This window comes from Styela clava, chromosome 14, assembly GCF_964204865.1.
Source record: "Styela clava chromosome 14, kaStyClav1.hap1.2, whole genome shotgun sequence".
Taxonomy (NCBI): Eukaryota; Metazoa; Chordata; class Ascidiacea; order Stolidobranchia; family Styelidae; genus Styela; species Styela clava.
The window spans coordinates 852,591-874,885 of NC_135263.1; the positions used below are offsets into that span (position 1 = coordinate 852,591).

The 22,295-nt window shown below is 37.5% G+C and overlaps 2 protein-coding genes across 5 annotated transcripts; one reads left to right on the top strand and one right to left on the bottom strand.

The window, feature by feature from the left end:
* The first annotated feature begins 2,061 nt into the window (after positions 1–2,061).
* LOC120340790 (uncharacterized) lies at positions 2,062–12,266 on the top strand. Of its 4 annotated transcripts, none has more exons than XM_078120268.1 (6): positions 2,062–2,193; positions 6,504–6,628; positions 7,946–8,148; positions 9,028–9,219; positions 9,726–9,869; positions 11,879–12,266. In XM_078120268.1, exons 2-6 carry the CDS (start codon positions 6,532–6,534, stop codon positions 12,128–12,130), a joined length of 888 nt encoding a protein of 295 aa, XP_077976394.1. In that variant the 5' UTR covers positions 2,062–2,193; positions 6,504–6,531; the 3' UTR covers positions 12,131–12,266. The 4 variants fall into 4 exon arrangements, with proteins under 4 accessions (XP_077976394.1, XP_077976393.1, XP_077976392.1 ...); XM_078120267.1 differs by lacking the exon at positions 2,062–2,193 and adding an exon at positions 3,947–4,185; XM_078120266.1 differs by lacking the exon at positions 2,062–2,193 and adding an exon at positions 5,576–5,767.
* A 2,632-nt stretch (positions 12,267–14,898) lies between these two features.
* LOC120340824 (uncharacterized) lies at positions 14,899–21,970 on the bottom strand. Its single transcript, XM_039409197.2, has 3 exons — positions 21,736–21,970; positions 17,189–17,347; positions 14,899–15,533 (listed from the first exon to the last, which is right to left on the bottom strand). The coding sequence occupies exons 1-3, from the start codon at positions 21,896–21,898 to the stop codon at positions 14,902–14,904; spliced, it is 954 nt and encodes a 317-aa protein (XP_039265131.2). The 5' UTR covers positions 21,899–21,970; the 3' UTR covers positions 14,899–14,901.
* Between the last annotated feature and the right edge of the window lie 325 nt (positions 21,971–22,295).

Here is a 22,295-nt window from a genome sequence, read left to right on the forward strand (position 1 = left end):
ATTTCGGCACTCTGACGTAAAACAACACAAAAAGTTAACAGACAACAAATACTGAGATACTTGGAAGGCGATAACTTAAATTAAATGGCTTCCAAGCAAAAGAGTGTAGTAGCCAGTCCACTATTTTTTGTGAGGTGAGGGCAAGTTATTGGACACGTTTAGTGGACATAACGATCGTTTCAATATTATGTTGTTCTTGTTCTTTGACACTTTTGAAAAACTCGCTTTTCTCTTCGAATACTGGACCAATTGCTTTGAAATTTTCAGTGGTTAAAGATAAAAATTTTCTCCAGAAGGCTATTACTTTTTTTTTCGCTATGACGTCATCAAAATTATGTGACTCTACGTGTCCATATATTTGAGCATAGCTCTCTTGCTGTTATTATTTGTCTCCATCATTTTTAAAAAATCGCTTTTCTCTTCGAATACTGGACCAATTGCTTCGAAATTTTCAGTGGTTAAAGAAAAAAATTTTCTCCAGAAGGCTATTACTTTTTTTTTCCGCTATGACGTCATCAACATTGTCATTGGGTGGCGCTACGTGTCCATATATTTGAGCATAGCTCTCTTGTTTTTTTGTATAATGACGTAATACTATGCTTACTCGTGCCTTTTGCTTAGAATAAGGCTAGATAGAAGCATCCACTAATATCTGACAATATACTAAAGAATATCTCTACAGACTTATTTCGCAGTCGAAGTTATACAAGCGGGCATTTTTCTCCATCTTGGTTGGTTCAATTGATGAAAGGATTATTGATAGCAAGATAGGAAATATTTTTTGTTGGGTCATGGCCCTGCTCCTATGCTACCATCTCTGGGTCACTCCGATGTTTACAAAATTTTTGACTCGTATTCTTAAAAAAATAAATTTAATCACAAAAACTTAAGCATGTGAAAGCTTTTTCAATTATTTGTCGAGAATGATTATTTAACTTGATGCTGTGTGAGTTTCTGTCAATAATTTTGATTTAAATTAAGCCAATAAATTTCTAGAATTCTTATCCTGGAAATTTCGGCCGCGAGTGGGGGCTGTTAAGAGCATTGAGTGTAAAAAAGCGTTTTCAAGCTACAAAAAATAGCTATCTAAAATGCTTTTTATTTGCATTTAAAAAAAAGGAAGGAGGGTCGAAGTGGGGGTTCCGATGCTTTGGATAAGAAAAGCCGAGCGGTACGATGAAAACTGCGCACCTATTTACTCGATTTTAAAGTTCTATCCTCTACTTAAATGGTTCATGTCATCGTTGGCCAGTTACGACTCCCTGTACCAACATGCTCTTGCATCTGGATAAGGATGCCAAGTATGAGTACTTACAAGTATTCGATTCTTATCCGATTCCTACATTTTCGATCCTCGATTCCTCGACATATTACCGAAAAAATATACCCACCCAAGCAATACCATATGAAATCAAGCAAGACAGCCGATGTTCAAATTTTGGACGGACAAGAAGGCCGAAACTAAGTAGTATGGGTATCCAATCTGCCACATGAGACAAAACCGCACAAAAAAACGAATCCCTCAGAACCCACAGAGATTTTTAAAATAAATAAACGTTAAAGCCTACTAGCGATATTTATAATATATATATTATATATAGTGAAGTTTGCGGTGTCGTAGAAACTCAACATAGCAGTGAAGCAGTTTATACATATATAAATATGTGAAGAAATTGCCACAAAACGTTACACATTGTTTGCAATCCAAGTTTCAAACTCGAGAATCGATTTCAGTGCATCGGAATCGATTCTAGTCGATTCCGCGAAGAATCGATTCTGTAATCGAATCCGGACTCGATTCCGCCATCCCTACATCTAGAACGAATAACTAGTTATCTTATTCCGACGAGAGACCGTGGTTCGCTATCTGATTATGTCGTATCTTAGCCGTTGCGTTCTTCGAAATGAATATGAAATCTTACCGTAAATGATTGTGAATTTTGTAGCCTGTAGTGTGTAGTGCGCACTTATGAGGTCTGAAGTGCCCTGTTGAGTCGAGTGCCCGATCTGTTTGTGTAAATTGCGATTGAAGTTCATTTTGGCTTCTACTCAGCATAAAGTCGATACACGAACGATGAAAACAAGGATGAAAACTTGGTTAGCTAGTTCAGAAACTACTAATTACGGAATTAATTAGTAATAAACTAAGAACGGATTACTCTTTCAACGATACACCGTGAGAGAAGCGTAATTGTAAGTAGGTTTTAGTTTATGCTTTGTTTATGTGGAAATATCGCGTTTCCCCGAAAATAAGGCAGGTACAAAATTTTCCAATATACAAACTATGAAAACCGATATCAATTCACTTATAATAAATACGATTTTATTTAAAATAACTGCTGAGCATAATTAATATAATCATTTAAAAACGTGTAGGAAAGATATTTTGCTATTGATTGGTTCGAAAAAGCAATTTGCGCTATTGACTAGGTCCTAATTTAGGAAGCGGGATTACTTTAAGAACGTTTTCAAAATTCAGGACAGGTCTTATTTTCGGGGAAAAATGTAATAAAATTTGAAACGTGAGAAATATCATGTGGTCGTACTATTTACCTTATTAATTAACCGTTTATTCGTTCCATATGCAATGGACTTGATATTAAAGTAGCTGTATCCGACTAGACACGAAATTCAGAAATCCTGAAGTCATCAGTAACAGGATTATAACCTGCGTCTCGACCGAGTAGTAGAGTAATCAGAGGCGCGATGAACGGTCGTCAGAAAGTGCTAACATTCAAGCTAAATACTGATAAAAAGTAGCAGCTTGCAATTGTTTGACGCGAGAAAAATAACTGCTGAAAATAACGGACGGTGAAGTAGATTAGCTCACTTTCAGTTGTGTCGTGTTTAACTATTGGGTACTCCAGAAGTATGCGTACCAAGATGTCGCACAACCTGAACCCTAACCTGGTACACAACCTGAGTTCAGGTTGTGCGCCATCATGGTGCGCATACTTCAGGAGGTCCAATTATTGTCTATTGTTTTAACACCGTCTACCAGGTAACGCGTGTTCGCACGCTTAAGTATACTGATTTCTTGGTCTGTCTATTCTAGGTTAAGATGAGTAATGTTAATGTCAGGGGTTCTTAAACTTTCGGTGTAATGAAGCCCATGAAAAAGCAGACTATTTTTTACACATTGCTACCGAGCGTGTAATGTCCTTGAGAACTAAAATTACTTTATTTATTGACTCAGATGTATTTGAAAAATATTCTGATTGTGTTGCGTGGGGGATTAATTTATAGTAGAGCTTTTATTTTACCATAAGTCGACGCAAGGCATAACGACAAGGTAAAAATCCGAATTCATATGGCAAGAGCAAGACATTTTGAATGCTCGCATCGGTAGGCTTACCATACGTTCGGCTTTAGGCGGGTCAGTCCCACTTTTCACGGTACGGTCCCGTCTTTTTGAAGGTGTTATCTACAGAAAAGCATTCTTGGGCGAATAGGTAAATTCTCAATGCTTGAAAACAGCAGGCTATTTCATTATTCTTTCCATTTGCTGTACATAAAAAAAATCTAAATTCGGATCATTTGTATCGTAAGCGTCTTTCTATTTTTCGAACCGAACCCGATATTTAGATAGAGAATATGCGCATGAACCCTCGATGACAATATGGTAAATGAAGACAGCTGGGATGGTTTTGGTGATCCTACGCATCGGGCATCGATTGGATATTTTACGCAACGGAAAGATCGTTATTCGACGATAAAGTCGCCTATTTCAACTAGTGGCGTAATCGCGGCGCCTACTGTACGGGAATTTCCGATTTCCGCCCACTGCAGCGGTGGACAATAACGTGATAGTACCCAAGTCCCAAATAATACATTTTTTTTTATCAGTGGCGGGAACCCAAGTCTTTAATAATATAGATTGAATCATCATTGCCGGTTCACAGATATTTTGCTTTCCTAGTTGATTTAACATTGAAAATCGTTAACTTTACATTTATTCTCAACAGCTTATATCTGCAGGCTATTTCCTGAATTAGTGTTTTACGCTTTATGATGCAACATATGTGTTTTAGAAGTTCGTGTGTGCCGTCATAGTACTACGTTCAGAATTAGAAATCAGCTGATTTTTACAATCCAAAAGAAAATAGGAGCGAGCTTGGAGGCGTAAAGTCAAGATTTCACGATTTTCATTCGATTTATTCAAGATTATAAGCCAGGGATAATATTGTGAGTATTACGATGTAAAAATTGAGGATCTAATGTGAATATCACAACATTTAGATATGTACTTGGACTATCTATTGACAGAATATTCTTAGGTTTAGCCTAATCGTGATATTCTGTCAGTTTAGCTGTACTGTGTACTATATACAGTTGTGATACGATTGATAGCAGTTTTAGTTAGCTCCCACTCTTATACTGCTACCGTGTTTCCTCGAAAATAAGACCGGCTCTTATTTCAATTTTCTTTCGAAAAATAACACTGGGGCTTATTTTGAAGGATGTCTTTTATTTTCATTTATCAAAAACAAGATTAGAAAGTAGAGAATTACGAGATTTTGAAATATACAAAATATGAAAATCGATATCCATTTACTTATAAATAACACATTGACATCTATTAGAACTTATTTTAAGGGGAAAACTTATATTAAAATCATTTTCGGAATTCAGGCTAGGTCTTATTTTCGGGCAAACACGGTAGTTAGGATGGGACGAATGAAAGCCTAATTTTAATCTCTCATTTTAATACTGCTAGGATTAAGGATGGATAAATAATTGCAATTTCAATGGCCTGTAACTTAGCTCGGAGAATAGTCTTCTTTTCTTCTGAGTGAGTGCGTGTGAGCACAATGTGAGATAGGCTAGTACACGTAGTACTTTTAGGCCTCATAAAATTAGTTATACGTAAGCTAGGATAGACATCCGCACTTCCTTTCAAAGATACTTTGTACGCTTTCAAAATTATACAACGTACAACAAATTTAGATGACAAATCTGTAAATAAACTGTCCAATTTTACTCGAATACAAAAAATGATTAGATGGTATTAACATAAGCTTACACATATCATTAAAATTTCTCGTATAAAACGATCTATTACGCAAAATCTGTTCAATTAAGTATTGACATAATCAATCATAAAATACCAGACAAACAAGTTATTAAATGTATCGCTGGTACAGCAGTAGTGCTGGTATTATGTCTAAACGGGAAAGCGTAAGTCGAAGTTATCCTAGAATCTGTTAGTACTTCTGTCTACGGAAAAGCCAAAGCTTAACTCATATGAGATACTGTATTACCGGATTTGTGACGTTTAGGATAGAATAGGATTTTAATATTTATATCGGAGGAGAGGAAAGTTGACAAAACGGCTTGATGTGGTCAATAGGCGAACCACGCCTTTCGTCTGGTACAAATCCATGTCGGATACGGGAATAAGTAATCAGTTATTCGTTTGAGATTCATGGACTTGCTTTTGGCAGCTTTTTTTTTATAGATTTTATTATATACCAGTAATCTGAATAAGCAATGTCCATACGGCGCTTGTAAGACAGCAAGCACTATGTAAATATCCGCCTTATAAAACTAGACTTACCTTAGCTACAAATTGTGTTTGTGTTATGACAGTACTCAGACTTAACGAGTGCAGCTGTTTATGAGAGAACAATTGGTCACCACACTATCTGTTAAACTGATTTAAGTTGCGATCATTCATAGCCTTATTACAATACTTTGGCTTAAAATAAAAACTAGTTGCAAGACAATCTATGGCAAGGACTTTACCTTGTGGAATGCTTGAATCAAGGTGGGCTTGATCGCTTTTTATGAAGTTTTAGAAAAAAATGGAAAATTAATTTGTACACCTGAAAGCCATAAAGACTCAAAGTGAGTCGATTTATGTAAATCCGGGTTGTGCAACAGGCGGCCCGCGGGCCACAACCCGGCCTGCTAAACCATTTAGCGTTCCCTTGTCGACACTCAGATTTTCCCCCATCAAGCATGAAATTCTAAACGGACAGGTTTATATTTTGAAAGGTGCTCACATGGGTAAAAATACAAAGAGTTTTTTTCATTTGTCGCTGCATTAAATCTTTTGCTGTCTTGCCCGGTTTCTTCCTTACTGTAAGGCTAAGCGAAAGCCGCATTCTCTTTGCTTGCCTTTCACACATAGATAAACCTAATTTTTGTGTGGCCCGCTAGATGTATGAAAATGGTTACATGGCTCACCGACAAAAAATGTTGCGTAACTCTGATTTAATTGAAATGACGGCGCTCCAAAAGTGTGTGTACCAACATGGAGGTACCTAATTCTCTTCGCCTATTTTACATCAAGTTGTGTAAAGCGACTGAAACCTATGGACATGGAGATATTCACTTGGTTAACACAGACAGTCCCCAAACTCGTAATAGAACTAAAATGAGTAGCCTAACCCTAACCTGTTACACATACTACGTTCCAGTGTCCACCGCTTTACGTGCCAGAATATACTGAGCATATTATGTTATGTCATAATTTCTTATTATTTATTTTGTTTTTACAGTCCTTTGTATCTACACACTTCTAACACCATGGCAACATTACGTAAGAGAACTTTGACGTCATCGCCAATTTTACCTGGAGATGACGTCATGTCGGAAAGTACCTTAGAAAAAGAAAGACTTTTAGGTAAGCAATTATAGATTACTGGAGTTTTTTGAATAGAAATTTAAAACATCGTCAAATTACATCGTTTTTGAAAAGACCAGAGCAGTAAAGTCGAAAAAAACTTACGATCGACTTCGGGTTGTAAACAATTCTGACTCGGGACTTCGAGAAATTCAAATTTTCTCAACCAAAGCTTTGGCGTATGCATCAAGCCTGCTCTTTGAGCTTTAATGGGGGTTGTTATTGCATGTAACTTCATTTACGCAGGAATATCGGTGTTGAGTATCCATGTAACTCAGCTTTGGGTTAATACATCGATACTAAATACTTGGATAAATCGGCAATAATGGCATTTCTATGTGATCAAAATAGTATTTTCCCCTAAAATCTCGGGAAATTTCCATAGAATACATTATTTGTCTTACTTATCTGTTTCGACGTTTCTAAATTTGAAAAAAGCAATGTTGACGGGCTTTAAGCAAAATTAAAAAGATATGATGGGCGCAGAAAGAAAACAAAACAAAAAAACATAGCACAGGATTTCTCACATTTATTGTTTCCGTCCGATAGTGAAAGCCGTAGGTAAATTTTTACTCGCAATTCGTTTCAAATTAATGTTAATGAATTTTATTTTGCTTTTCAATGCGCCGTGATTTGTATTATTAAAAGTGATTGCGTCGGAAAAAGTGAGTCCTTAAATTAGCCTTTCTCCTTTTGAGCGCGCGTAATGACGTTTGAATTCGTTTTTTTATCTGTTTCATGGAGAGAAAGGAAAATACGCCTCACCGAATTGTAATCAACAATTACGCATTCTTATTTATCATTATCAGCGCCAACTAGAAGAGATGAATGTCCCGGAAGCAATAGTGTTTATGTTCAACGTTTTGAATTACCGGTACACATTCTTAGCTTACAAATGTTTAATTTACGACATTATACGCGAACAACAGCATCACTTTAGGTATTTATTTCGGAGCTATGTAAAAGTATTAGACTCGGGACTCAGACACGAGTCCAGCGCTAATACTCGGATTCGGCCGAGCCGAATGTTTTCGGATTAGCATCCCTAAAAGGGACTTTATGGAAACATTGTATATCATATTTTGATAAGTTTTAAAAGCAGGCAAATTAGAAATAATTTGTTAGGAAAGGAAAATATATTTCGAAAAATATCAACCATCTAACGCAGGGATGGTTTTAATACAGGAAGGCCAGATAGAAATAACTGGGTGAAACCGCGGGCCGCACCTTTATTTAACATAGGCTGTCTAGTAGTTAGTCACAGGCACAAAAATGTTGCTTATTGATCTAACGAAAGTGAAATCATTTATTTTTAAGGTTTCAGTGATGACGAGGAATCGATACCGCCAATGAAAAATGGGCGTGGCGTCACGAAACAAGAATTGGCCATGCCCCCAAGTATCGCCAGTGACGTCATCACAGATACGTCAGCACAATCACAATACACCGCCGAAGCTGAAGAGGTCGAGGGAGACATTGAAATATTTAATAAAGCAATTCACATAACGAACTTAGAAAAGGTGATTTTGATCAAGAATAAGATCTTGGTACCCCCGTAGTATGTGTACCAGGTTAGGGTTAGGCCATAATTTTATTTCGATTTTCCTTATTTTAGTTCTATTTCAAGTTCGGGGACTGTCTGTGTTAGCCAAGTGTATATACCCCCTGCTCATAGGCTTCAGTGCCGTTACACAACTTGATGTAAAATAGGCGAACAAAATTAGTCATCTTCATATTGGTACACATACTTCAGGAGCGCCGAGATTTTAACAATTGTTTTGACGGAGAGGGAAGCCGATAAGAGAGCTTTTTCATATGGCGGAACATGGTCTTCTGTTCGTTTACCAGACCTATGTTTTTGCTACTAAATAAGATAGAATTTTTATGTTAACTCGGGGGAGAAGTAAGCCGTTAAGACGGCCTAATCATATGATCAACTGGCCTTTCGACCAGTACAGCCCGATTCCGGAATTTTTGGAATTTAACCTGTTGTTGGATTTGGATATGAAGTGTACATATGGATCGTTCTGCTGAATTCTTGTTATTTTTGGAAAAATCGCCTTCACAGCTGTTAGATATTCCCCTTGGCCTCGATTTCCTTGTTTATTTCCGTAACAATGACTAATCTGCAATAAGTCAAGAATGGCGTAACAATTACAATTTTAGCAGCCGCTCAGACAGATATTCAAACATTATTGTAAATATTGTCGCGTTTCGTAGTTTTGTGTGTTATATGGCAATTTTGTTGTGTTTCCAACAATTATATGTAATTTCAATGGTTCAGTTGCAATATTCATCAAAAATAAATTCCAAAAAACTAAAGATAGACTAGACTAGACTGAAATTAACTATCTAACTTCTGGAAATTTATAAATTTTTTCATTTCTTTCGCCATCCAGGTAGACCACGCCACGTTACTCCACAAAATGCACGATCGTTTTAAAAAGAAAGTGAACAAATGGGAGCAGTTAGCCTATACATACTCTCGGTACGCATTTGCAATGAATTTCACTATTCTACTTCTTCAAGTCCTACAGATGATACTACAGCAAACCGCCAGCGCATGGATGGTTTCGGAAAGAACGATTTTGGTTAGATTTTATATTATTTGTAACCGGTTTTGGGGTTCGTAAAATGTTGACTCCGGATACAACAAATCTCGACGCCAACTACGGATTTAAAAAAAAAAAACGTGTCCCCGGGTACAATTATTCAGGCAGGCCTATGTGAAATGAGGAAGAAAGTTTTGACTTTTAATTTTACTCTGGTGAAAAACAACGATTCCGGATACGGATTGCAAAATCTTGACTCCGACTCTGGAATTATGAAATTTTCGATTTCATATCCGGAGCGCCTGGGTGGTATCGAAAAGTAAAAGTTTGGTTAGTAATGTTATTCAGGTATACCAAAGCGACTCCGGATCCGGGTGACAAAATTTAGACATCGACACGAAAAAATTATGGTGGTACGCTCACTCAGAAGTGAAGGAAAGTCATCTCTGAACGAAACTGAAGTTATATGAATTGCGCTAAATAAATACTGTATAACGCAAAACTTGCGACAATACGATCAGGAAATAAAAAGAAATATATTTCAGATGGAGCGACAGAAGCCTAGAACGTCATTTCTACATAGTCTTGGGATTTATAAAAGATCAGAATGGTCAGGTCAGGCAGAAGGGGGCAGTAGAGCGTCTTTTTCAGATTTTTTGAACGTGGTTTTCAGCCCCCAGTTCATACAGGTATGTAAGTAGAGCATGTTGAAGTTGCAGGCTAGATGTCGCAAGCAAAGAAATCTACTCCCTTTTAGTCACTAAGCACACCTTTCACGCTAAGAATGATAGGCATCTTTGCAATAAATAAGCGAGCGATTTTTGTTGCGTATGCATGCGAGGAGTGGCAGCTAATTTAAACATCCGAATATGCTATGTTCTTCTATTATGTTTTCGGTTTAAAAATTGTGGGAGTCGGCGGACACTTCAGATAAGCATAGGGGGCTCGCAGTCACATGGGGTTTTAGAACCACTGCTCTCGTGCCATTCACCGCTGCTGGGAAGCGTGTTGTGGTTTTTCTTTATTTTGCTACGTTAGGTGTTTTGAGGCTCAACGTAGTCGTGTCGTTTAAGCTGTGGATCAGGTTTAATATCTATGGCTCAAATAAATAGGGTAGGCCGTGGACCAATGTTTCCCAACCGTGGGGAATTCCCCAGCAAGGAAGTTTGTCAATCTTGGGGAGAAATTTCGCTTAGTATTAGCTGTAGTACAGCTACTAATATTCTGTATTAGCAGGCTTGTCCGTGGGAATGCGATTCCCAGGGGAATCCCATGGGATGGGACAGCACACATTTGTATTTCCCATGGGACACGAAAACCGTAAGATTTTCAGGAAAATGACGGTAAAACCTTTCGTTATGGACTTCGTGTCCATATATTTGAGCATAGTTCTCTTGTTATAAAGAGCAAAATATATTAAGCCTTACCGATATACTTTGTGAAGGGACTGATGGACACGTGTATAATAGTTATGAATATAAAGTTAACAAAGTCCTAAATTTTGTTGTTCTGCATGTCTCTTCGTACATTTAGTGGACGCTAAACCTAAATTTTACAATTTTTATTGAATTGTATTCCAATGAGAATCCCATGGGATGCGATGGGATGGGCAGTATTGCTATGGAATGGAATGGGAATAGGGCAGAAAAATATGTCCCATAGACAAGCCTGTGTATTAGTATTATATACTATAATACTCATTCAAAACGTGAGTGCTGCTGACGCATAAAACTAGCTAAATTTCCATTAAAGATAGAACAAATAATTAATTTTTATGCTTATTAAAGAGGACTAAAAAATTCCAAATACGATGAGGGGGGGACTTAACGAAAAAGGTTGCGAACCAATAGGGCAACCAATGCCAGATCGGAAAGATTCCGGTTCTTCCAAATAGCAATAGTAGGTCCATGCGCATAAGCCTTGTCTAGGATTAACGCGTGAACAAACCACTCCTGAAGTATGCGCACCAAGATGTCGCATAACCTGAACCCTAACCTGGTACACAACCTGAGTTCAGGTTGTGCGCCATCCTGGTGCGCATACTTCATGAGGTCCGCCTTGTCTAGGATTAACGCGTGAGCAAACCTTCAATTGTTTCATTTATGCCACTGGAATATATTTTCCTTTTTAGTTTAATTTTTCAAATATCCATTTTCACAAACTGAACTTCAAACTAAAACTAAACAGAGAACTGAAAGAAGAGTTAAAGCGAAAGTTGTTAATCTATTCCAGTTTATCTTAGGACAGGTCATCAATATATAGCCCACACGAAACGCCATTTTACGGAGCATGAACCACTAAGACAGTTTTTTGAATCGGATAGACGAAACATTACAAAAATAGATTTAAGCTATTGTGCAGCAAGATTTCTGAATCCCCTAAAATCGTCATCCTTATTCTTGTATCCTTGCATAATACGCATATACCAGCGCAAAAGCTTAGAATTATTATAGTCAGTTGCTTCCGTATAAACTCAATTGCATATTTTGTTTTAATTCGGGTCTATTAAAAACTCGCCCAGGGTGTACAATAACTTCGGTAGATAATTTCGTCCTAGAAAGACACCGGTCCTGTAACTCTTCAAATATCAATGGCCGCTTCCACAAAACCTTGTTCGTAGTGAAGACATGGAAACGCCTCATAATCTTTCTTTTCTTTTTCAAAAAAATGCTATTAGTCTTATATTTTCTTATTACAGACGACACACAGTCTCCTAACAGCGCTCACTGCCTTGATAGCTGGGTTGCAACTAAAATTAAAAATGAGCGACAAAGCCGAAAGGTACAGAAGAGGCGCGAAAGTTTATGGACGATTGTTACGTATTAGTACTTATTATATTATGATGATAGAAAGTGGCGGGAAAATTGAAGACGTCACAGGACTTTGGCGGGAAGCCATGAAAAAAGAGGGAAAATGGATTCCGCTTGTTCGAACTTTTGTGCCTTTGTGATGTCATTATAGCCGTTTATGATGTCATGAAATGTTTGTACCTCAGGTCATACTTTATTTATAATTTTATATTATGAAATCACTGATGAAATGATATTTTGCTACTGTGACACAATAAACTATATCGCGTGATCGAATTTGCCGAGAAAGGTTTTTGTTTGTTGCTTTAAACTGAGAATTGGAATCAGGAAATTTAGGAATTAGAAAACCATGGCTCGTAATGCGCCGCCATAATTTTATTTACGCAGTTTCAGTGAATCTAATGTCATTTCAGTGTTGGTGCGTAACTTTACACAGTGATAAGCCTCTCTTACTTCAATGAGTGTCCATGACTTTGCTTAGAGACGAGTCTTTTTCACTTGTGAGTGAATGCACCGCATTCAGGTTGACCTGTCTTTATATATAAAATTTGAGAATTCGAAAAAAGGCTGTACATGTGAGAAAGTAAAATGTGTTTGGGGAGTCTTGCTTATTCTAAAGCGGTTGATAGGGACATAGGGTTACTTTTTGTACGCTATGCTGTCATACTTTATTTAACTTCTAAAACGATTTTATGACGTCACTTTCGAGCACAATGACTCATTTTTTGCACTCTATGACATCAAGACGTCACTTTTTGTTGACTTTGATAAATGACGTTCCTTTTTGTACGTTATGACGTCACTTCCATTTATTCACTTCCTCTCTGAAGTCACACACAGCAGATTTACAAACACTACTTCGATTCAAGAACACAAATATTCATTCTTTAACATTTATTGATAAATCTTTGGTCAGTTTTAAGGAATAATAAAGGAAGAAAAAATCTCATTTTCCACAGGAATTTCATAGTTGGCTAATTCAGAAAACTTTTGAACAAAATCAGGAACTTTTAAAAGAGTATTTAGACGTGATAATTAAAGTTTAAATTTTTGAATGCGTTCGAAATTATGTACACTCGCTATCATCGATAGATTGATGAGTGATGACTCAAAAAAATTGAAAAAATTTTTTTTTAATAGGTCGCGCCGTCAAAATGAATACGAGTATTATATAGGATGTCCATAAAGTCTTAAAAAATTTTAAAATTGCAAAGGGAATTCATTGATGCCATATATTGTTCTGGCCCTCACAGATGTATTCAAGGAAGTAAGAACACTTGAATAATTACTGATTAAGAAACAACAAACCTGGTTATGATTTATTGAGAACTGACTTCATGACAAAATTGAAATTGTAAAAGAACATTATAGACAGCAAGTAGTATTAATAACAGTTCAATGAAATAATAAGTTTCTGTATAGGTAGCCGTTTCCTTAGTAGTTGGAACTTTTAGGTAATCAAGAGAAACGACATGTCTTGGCAAATTAAACACAGCGAAAACGTTCATATATTAGTCAGAACGGATGTGATCGCTTTCAACTCAGGAACATAAATCAGCGCTTAAAAGCTAAATTGCAAGCAGGTTGTGGGGCCGGGGACTCCGGGCCCCATAATTTCCATGATTTTATGAACAAAGCCCCGCCACAAATGCAAAAATGTCAGATTTGAGAAAGACACCCCCGTCACGTTTCTAAATAGCAAATTAGTAGTTATCAGTTAGTATTAGGAAAAATTTTGAATTTTTAGCGCAATTTGCATTTCTATTCCATACCTTAACTGGATTACTAACTTTGGACGTTTGGCGGGGGTTTTGTACAAAAGATCACATAAATTTTGGGATCCTGACCCAAGGAAATAAAAAGTATTCTCATCAAGAAAATTTGCACGATCACTGCTCTCGCTGTGTTTCAGCTCACCATCTCACCCGGCGTGTATTATATATATATATATATTGCGTTGTCAACGGCGAACAGAAAACATTCCGTTTTCTCAGAAATTGCAACTTTTCACCTATTAGTTGCTCATGTGCAGTGTTCCCTCTAAGCCAAGGTGTGCGCGCGCACCCAGCTTTCAGAGGCTGCGCACACGCATAGATTTACTGCGCACAGAAGTATTTCGATGTAATGTAACAATGTGCTCGGTTGGCAGGTTGAGAAAGTTTGTTGTTGGCCCACTTATTACTCGGTTAGAACGCCAAAATTTCTTCATTGTTCAGAGGGAACATTGCTCATGTGCATATTTTTGCTCGGTTAGTGGTTAAATCGCAAGCAGGCTTGGGGGTCGCGGAGCTCTGGGTTCAATAATTCTCAGAATTCTGACTTCGAGTAACAAAATAAATTTTTATCGCAAATATTTCCAACTTTTGTTGCAACATATTAGTGGTTCATGACTTATGAAAAGTTTTAAAAAAATATCGATTCTCGAATTTAGAAAGTATAGACTTCCGCCACGCAAAAGTTGAAAAATACAACCCCGACTCGCTGTGACTTATTACCAGCAAAAGCATCAGTCTTGACACCACCGCCCCAGATACAAGCTTCTTTTTGACTTTCCTTTGAGCCTGCAAGGCAAATGGTTTTTGAATTTACCCCGGAAAGAGGAAAGTCGATAATACAGCTTAATCATATAGCGAACTATGACCTCTTGTACAGTTATCAGAATAACACAATATTTTCATATTTATCCGGGGGATAGGAAATCCGATATCGGGTATGAGATTAGTTAGCCAGTTAATTGTTTCAGAAGCATGGATTTGATGATGGTGGACATCGCAGCCGACTCTTTGTGGATATCATGGTAGACAAGGCCTCGTGTCATGTTACTGTCCATGTCGGCTATGGGAATAGTTAAACCAGTTACCCATGTCAATTACTCGCACAAAAATTCTGTTGTCGCATGTAAAAAACAATATCATGACTGTGACCATGCGTTATATATAAACATTCTGTGGACCCGGTGATGATTCTTCTTCCAAAACAAAGTGCAAGAAATAACACTCACAAATATACCAATAACAGGCCATAGTAAGGAATGCACCATGTCTGATGGTCGAACTGTTTTAAATTTCATTGCCACGGCACTAGAGGCGACATCGAGTCCACTAGTGGTGCTATAATAACATGGAGTCGTGTCGTTTACCTCCCCAATTGTTTTTGAATAGTTATAAACGCGCCAAGCGATATCCCGCGCCTTACCCGAGCAGTAATCCGGTAGGTAGGAACACGGCCGAGTTTTATAGTCTCCTCCCACAAGATGAAACTCATTCTGATATAACAACAACTTTTCATTTCCTTGTGACGTCACTGAACTCGATTCTATGACGTCATTGTCCGTTTTGGGTGATATTGTTGGTGTCACAGAGAGAAGAGGTGGAGAGATAATTTTCGACAAACTAAGATCTTGTGACGTCACATCATCGTTGACGTCATCACGATCATCAAGTGTGACGTATACTCGTAGGCATGGAAACCATAATACTTTTCCATGGTTTTCGATTGATGAAATATAACAGAATGATGAATTGCTAATCGACTTCCCGACAACTGAAATAAAAGTTTCATAAATGTTATAGTCAGTGGTTTTCAATCTTTTTAAGCCGCGCCCTTTTTTTTAGAATTTGCCAAGTTCTGTTCCCCCCTTTAAAATACCTAGATAACAATAAGCTACAAATAACAGATAGCAAGGCGAAATAATGAATATTCAAAAAACACGTCGAAAATACGTGGATAGAATATAAATATCCAAAATAAAGAAATGTAAATATCCAAAGCAAGGCGGGAAAGATCAAACCTAACAAATATTTTTATTTCTAATTAGCTTCACGTCCCCTCAAAAAATTGTCTACGCCTCCATTGTGGGGAGTGCCCCACCCTTTGAGAACCACTGTTATAAATTGAAACGGCAATTCTGAACTGAAAAGATTACAGTCCTTAAAACAAAAATTGGCTATCAGTGGCCGATTTCACAAAGCCTTGTTCGGACGGGTGTCTCTGCGCAGCAACCAATATTAGTTTCTCGCGACTCCCTTCACCCTGAAGTAAGAATTTATTTCTTTTGCATTGTTTATTCATAAAGTCTATTTTAGTATAGTGGAAAGCTACTGGTTACTGACTCAAGGCGTGAAAACGCTTCATAAAATTATTGTTCTAAAGCAGTGATTCTCAACCTTTCTCAGTTCGCGGACCGGACAAAAGTAGGCGGAGCAAAAGAAGACAATCCAATTTAATGAGAAATTTGCTGCTGTCTTTTTGATATTATACGTGTTAAACGCGGTTCCAATTAAGTTTCTGCGAGGCGAAATAGAGCGTTGACTTCCACACGATTTCTCTGTTTGGTCTTGATGAGAGCGTTGAAACAGTAATTTAATGACTCTGTCACTGAGCTCGGGATATTCGTTTTCAAGATATATTCAAAACTGTGATAATGGCAACTTTCTATGCCTGGACTTCTACGTGGTTTGCAAATTGCTTATAATATATTAATATTGGAATATATTTGGCGGACCGGCACCGGTCCACGGACCGGCGGTTGAGAACCACTGTTCTAAAGTATATGTTATAAGTTCGATTCCGTTCGATAAATAAAAGAGCTTCGACAAGATATATTTCATTGTGGTAGAACGTACTTTTATAATTACAGTTAAAATTTCTGATCTCAGACTTAATTTATCATTCGTCGGGAAAAACTTACAGTGAAACGACAGTATGCTAAAGTTAACAATTAACGAAAAATCATATTTATGACGTCATATTTACTTTGTAACTAGCAGACGAAAACTCTATAATAACTCCACATTCATCTGTGCGATTATCAGGCAACAGTGTTACGAGGTCATATTCATTTTCAGAATTGAAAAAATTACAGTGCGGATGTCATATATATAACTAACAGACGAAAATGTGATGACGTTATGCCAATTCTACCTTTTTTTTACAATTACCACACGAAAATTTCATGACGTCACACGCACTTTTAAAATTATTAAAAAATATATTAGTATCGTCAAAATCGTTTTTGTAAATGCAGACAAAAAAGTTGTGAAGTCATACCAACTCACCTTTACAATTAGCAGGCAATCGTTTTATGAAATCATATACGATGACGTCATAGTAATTTCACAATTAGCAAAAAATGTATTGGTGACGCAATAAATGTTTTTTCTAAATGAGAGTCGAGATACTTATAACGTCATACTCACTTTTGCAATTAGCAGGCGAAAATTTCGTGCTCATCAACCCAGGTCCCACATTGACGATTGTGAGAACACAAAGATCTAACGACACAATCAGCAATATGGTGACGAACGCGAGGAAGACTTGATCGAGTTTCGGACAAACTCGAACTTTGAGACGAAAACCTGAAGAAAAGGTAGAAATAAAAAATATTCAAATACGGTTGGGGGTCGGAACACAGTTTTAAAATATAAAAAATGGTCTATCTTGGCAAATATAAATTTCAGACCATCTCTTTTGAAAACTCCTCGCTGCGCCCTTAGCCCCTTAGTACAATAAACATATAAAAAGTTTGGTTTGAATTGTCTGGCGCAAAAGACTCAAATTGTTAAAAGTGCCATATATTTGGTGCTCCCGAAGTATGCGAACCAAGATGGCGGACATCGGAACGTAACATGGGTAACAGGTTAGGGTTAGGCGATAATTTTTTTCCAATTTTCCTTATTTTAGTCCTATTATCAGTTCGAAGACTAGCCAAGAGCCTCCCGTAGTATTTATACCATTATGGCCTAACCCTAACCTAGTACATATATTACATTCCGATGTCCGCCAACCTTGGTTCGCATACTTCGGGAGCCCCATATATTTTCTTACTACACACACCTAATCCCGTTGCTCCACTCTTTTTCGCCGTCAAAGTTGGCCGATCGGCTTCCATAAGCAATATGTAAGAGCATCAATATCTGCCTATCGTTCAATAATTCAGTTTGGGAATTTATAATATTTCGTGATAAATATAATATTTTTAAAACGTCATTTATGATAACTTCACTACAAAGTAGGTATGGTACTATCATGTTGTCCAATTTTTCACATTTATTTTTTCAAGTTTTTTAATTTCAATTTTGAGGAATTTGCTGTAAGACATAACTTCGTACACCATCGTGCGATTTACTAAAAACCGGACGTTTCCTATGGCTTGCTATCAATATTTCTTTTTCCAAGTAAACCAACCGAAATGGATGAACATGCGTGCTTATATGCTCAGCAGCAAAGTAAGTCTGTAGAGCAATTGTTAAATATCAGTGGCTATATTTATCTAGATTTGTTCGGAGCAAAAGTAAGCGTCGTATTACGTCATGATACAGAAAAAAATTTTCCTCCCCACCCCCCAATTTTGGGCTGTGTACGCTCTTGCCACCACTACTTCTGTGTTCAGTTTTATTTGATTACTTCCATCACAAATTATCTCAGAATAAGTTCATGCGGCACGACAGCTTATCCACTTCTAATCTAGTATGAACAGAATCGAAGAAACGCAACAGACAATGAGAAGAAATAACAGTGCGCCATGTTCAGTCAGGATATCCAAAATTAAGCGAATCTATCCTAATCCGAATCTCACAATGTACTTTGTCCGCCAACACTCATACAGCACGCCAGCTATCTTCAATCGATCTATATCTTGAATGAGTTCCAAGGTAAACATATCCACAGATCTTATCGGAATATTTTTCTTAGAATCATTTAGGAGGCGAATGAATATGAGCAAATAATTTAGTTCAAGCGAATTTTAAATTTAGTATTCTTGCTGTGGGCTTATAATGATTTAAGTTTAAAGTACATCACTATCCAATGCAGAGAAATTACTTATGCGCAAATTTGCAAAAGCCACGCTAACAATTAGCTACGAATAACAGATAGTAAGGCGAAATTATATTTTTTCAAAAAACACGTTGAAAATACGTGGAGGGAACGTAAATATCCAGAATAAAAAAATGTAAATTACCAAAATAAGGCGGGAAAGATCAAATCTAACAACATTTTTATTTTTGATTAACTCACTCCCCATCGGAAAATTGTCTGCGACTCCTTGTGGGGTGCGCCCCCATATTTTGAGAACCACTGCTTTATACGGTACGACAAGCTACCTGTACAGAAAGCCTGCTATCTTTAACCGATCTATAACTTGACTGAGTTCCAAAGTAAACTTCGACGTTTAAACTTCGCCGCAAACGATGTAAAACATTTAAAATTCTGTCCTAATCAGATATGCATGGATCACACATTAGTCTGAAGTATCATCGCCAGTGTTCCCATTGTGATCATGAAAAGTAACTCAGGTGAGCGAAGTTGTAAAACCGGGTTCTAGGACAATTCTCCCCATAGGAATAATCGCCTATGAAAAATTGCCTTATTTAAAAAAGATTCGTTATTTAAGAGCATACTCTAACCTTATTAACCTAACTGTTTTAATGTTTTTGCGATTTTTCTTATTAGACAAAATTTCCTGGGTAGAGATTTTCTGCGGCAAATTGTCCGGACACGGTAAAACCGTGGTATCAATAACTCGATTTCTCGGGGTTATGCCCCGCGCCAGCCCTATGTCATCACCAATGTTCCAATTGTGGAGATGAAAATACTTTTCATTTGCGAGATTATTCATATTCTCTGTAAACGAGGCCTCGAACAAGCGCAGCTAAGAAGAGAACTTATCTAGAAGAAACGGGGTCTATGAACCTTTCCAGGAGCATCGATTTCCTTATTTATTTCCGTAACAATAACCAATCAGCAATAAGTCAACAAGGACGTAACAATCACAATCCATGCCGTCGCTCCGACACTGCTTTCGCTTAGACAGGGATTCAAGCATAGTTGTAAACCTTGCCTCTTTATGGTATTTTTGCGTGTTATTTGTCAGTTTTTAGTTGTGTTTCCAATAAATAGTTGTAAATGAAGTATTTTAATTGTCATTATGTCGTTCGAAGACTTTTAGTTTACTTGATATAATCAAAATTGATACCGCGAACGCTGCGATAGGCTAAAATTAGCTATCGGTACGCGGTTCAGTTTTGAACATGTGAGCCAATTTGTGAGCGCCAACTCTCCAAAACACTCTTAAAATCAGCGTTGAAAATTTTGCAATAATGAAATATAGGGAGAATTTTTCAGGGGTCAAGGGTCGGGGAAACGTTTTCTCAACTGCCATTACCGGTCCGTTGTTAATCTTTCTGCCGGTCCGACATATATATTCCAATATTATACCTCAATTGCAAAATGCAAGGCCTTGATGGCAATTTATTTTGTGAGTTTTAACTCCTATTGACGCGTAAAACAAACTTAGGCAGAGGTTATACGCCCGTTGCAAGCCCTGAATGGCTGAATTGGTTATATGACGTCATGACGGCGAACATCATAACGATAGAGTACGATAGTCAAAAAGTAAGGGGAACACCGAATTGCGGTGAGGTGGGATATCCTTCGTATTAACCTAATTTGAAATGATCCGACAAACTCGAATGCATTTACCGATGGGGAACATCATTAGATCAACGAAACATAATGCAATAAGAAACGCTAGAGTTAGAATATATAAATACCAAAGTAGAATAACATTATTGGACACAAAATGACCTATGGATCATTTTGTTATTATGTTGAAGTTACGCGACCGGCAAACGTCCAGTAGCGCGCGGGCTAGTCAGTAGTTTATTTTGCAACAAAATGAACATGAACTTGATGCAAACAAAAACTAGGAAAAAAAGGGGGCTCCCGAAGTATGCGAACCAAGATGGCGGACATCGGAATGTAATATGTGTACTAGGTTAGGGTTAGGCCATAATTTTAGGTATAAATACTACGGGAGGCTGGCTCTTGGCTAGTCTTCGAACTGATAATAGGACTAAAATAAGGAAAATTGAAAAAAAATTATCGCCTAACCCTAACCTGTTACCCATGTTACGTTCCGATGTCCGCCATCTTGGTTCGCATACTTCGGGAGCACCAAAAAAAGACATGAAAATGGCGTTTCCGCCTATGAACAATCGCTATATAAAACTCCAAATTATGACGCACTTTCGAGTCTTATTTCTATGTTTTTATATCTAACGATAGGCAAGATTGGCTAATTATTCCAAACAAACGCCATACAACTGCGCAGATAATATTAATTTTGTTGGCAACTTTTTGTTTTTATGAATTAAAAGTGACGTCACTCGAGGGCGTCGCGGAGCGCAGTTTGCCGACCACTGTTGTAGTTGATCAGCTTGTTGGTATTTTTCTTCTTATCAATATGAAAAAATACTTTTCTCTTTAACCATTGGACCAATGGATTTGAAATTGGTATGGTTCAAGAGTTTTTTTTCGCTATAAGGCAGTGGTGGGATTCAGCCAGTTCGCACCGGTTCTATAGAACCGTCTCACGGAATTTTATGAGATCAGCGAACCGGTTGGCTTTACTGGTTACTGTTAATGTTCTGTCGTAACAGAATCGACTGAAAAATATGACTTTTGTGATGGAACCTGTGGGCTCTGATGGATTCGTGTTTTTTTTATGTGCGATGACGTCACCAAAATTTGCGCTTCTCGTGGCGGTTCCGCCTTCGTGATATTGTGGTCCGGTGAAGTTGTACACTGCGGTATCGGTAAGGCTACCTTTCGAGTGACTGTGAAATCACTATCCCATTCTCATTTCAGACTCGGGTGCAAGGAGTCAGTATTTTAAACCCGGATAATCGGATAATCATGCAATTCCAACTTTACTATAATCTCCAGATAATAACAAAAATCTCACCTAGTCCGGTCGCGTTGTTATTCGGTGGAATCGGTCTACGTGACGGATAAATTCTCCGAGAGTCATCAACCGTGCTCCTCCTGCTCATTCCTGTGTTCCCCTCGTCCTGTTTATCTCGGAAAGTCTTCATCCACATTCTAGTACGGACATTGTTACGCTCCATGAGGTCACCGCAATGATGACGTTAATAGTTTTTAAGTTTAGGTAACGTTTCTGTGTTTTGAATGAAATAAATTGTTTTTAAATATACATGTTATCTCTTCGTATAATGTTTGTATTATAAATTAAATCAAAAATCTAAGCAACAAACTCACATCTGCTGCCACTACAACGTGTTGCCCGAGGTGCCTGCACCTTTGCTCACTCTGAATGCAAGACACGCCCACGCAAGACAATGCAAGTATCAGCGTTTTCTTATACAGAACCTTGTTCTGAGTGAAAGCGTCGAAAAACACCTCAGAAAAAAGTGCTTCTGTTGTTTGCGGCGAACGCCTGATGTAATCTCATTATATAAATAATATGATCCCGAGTAAAGTCATTTACTGCTCTAATGATCCGAA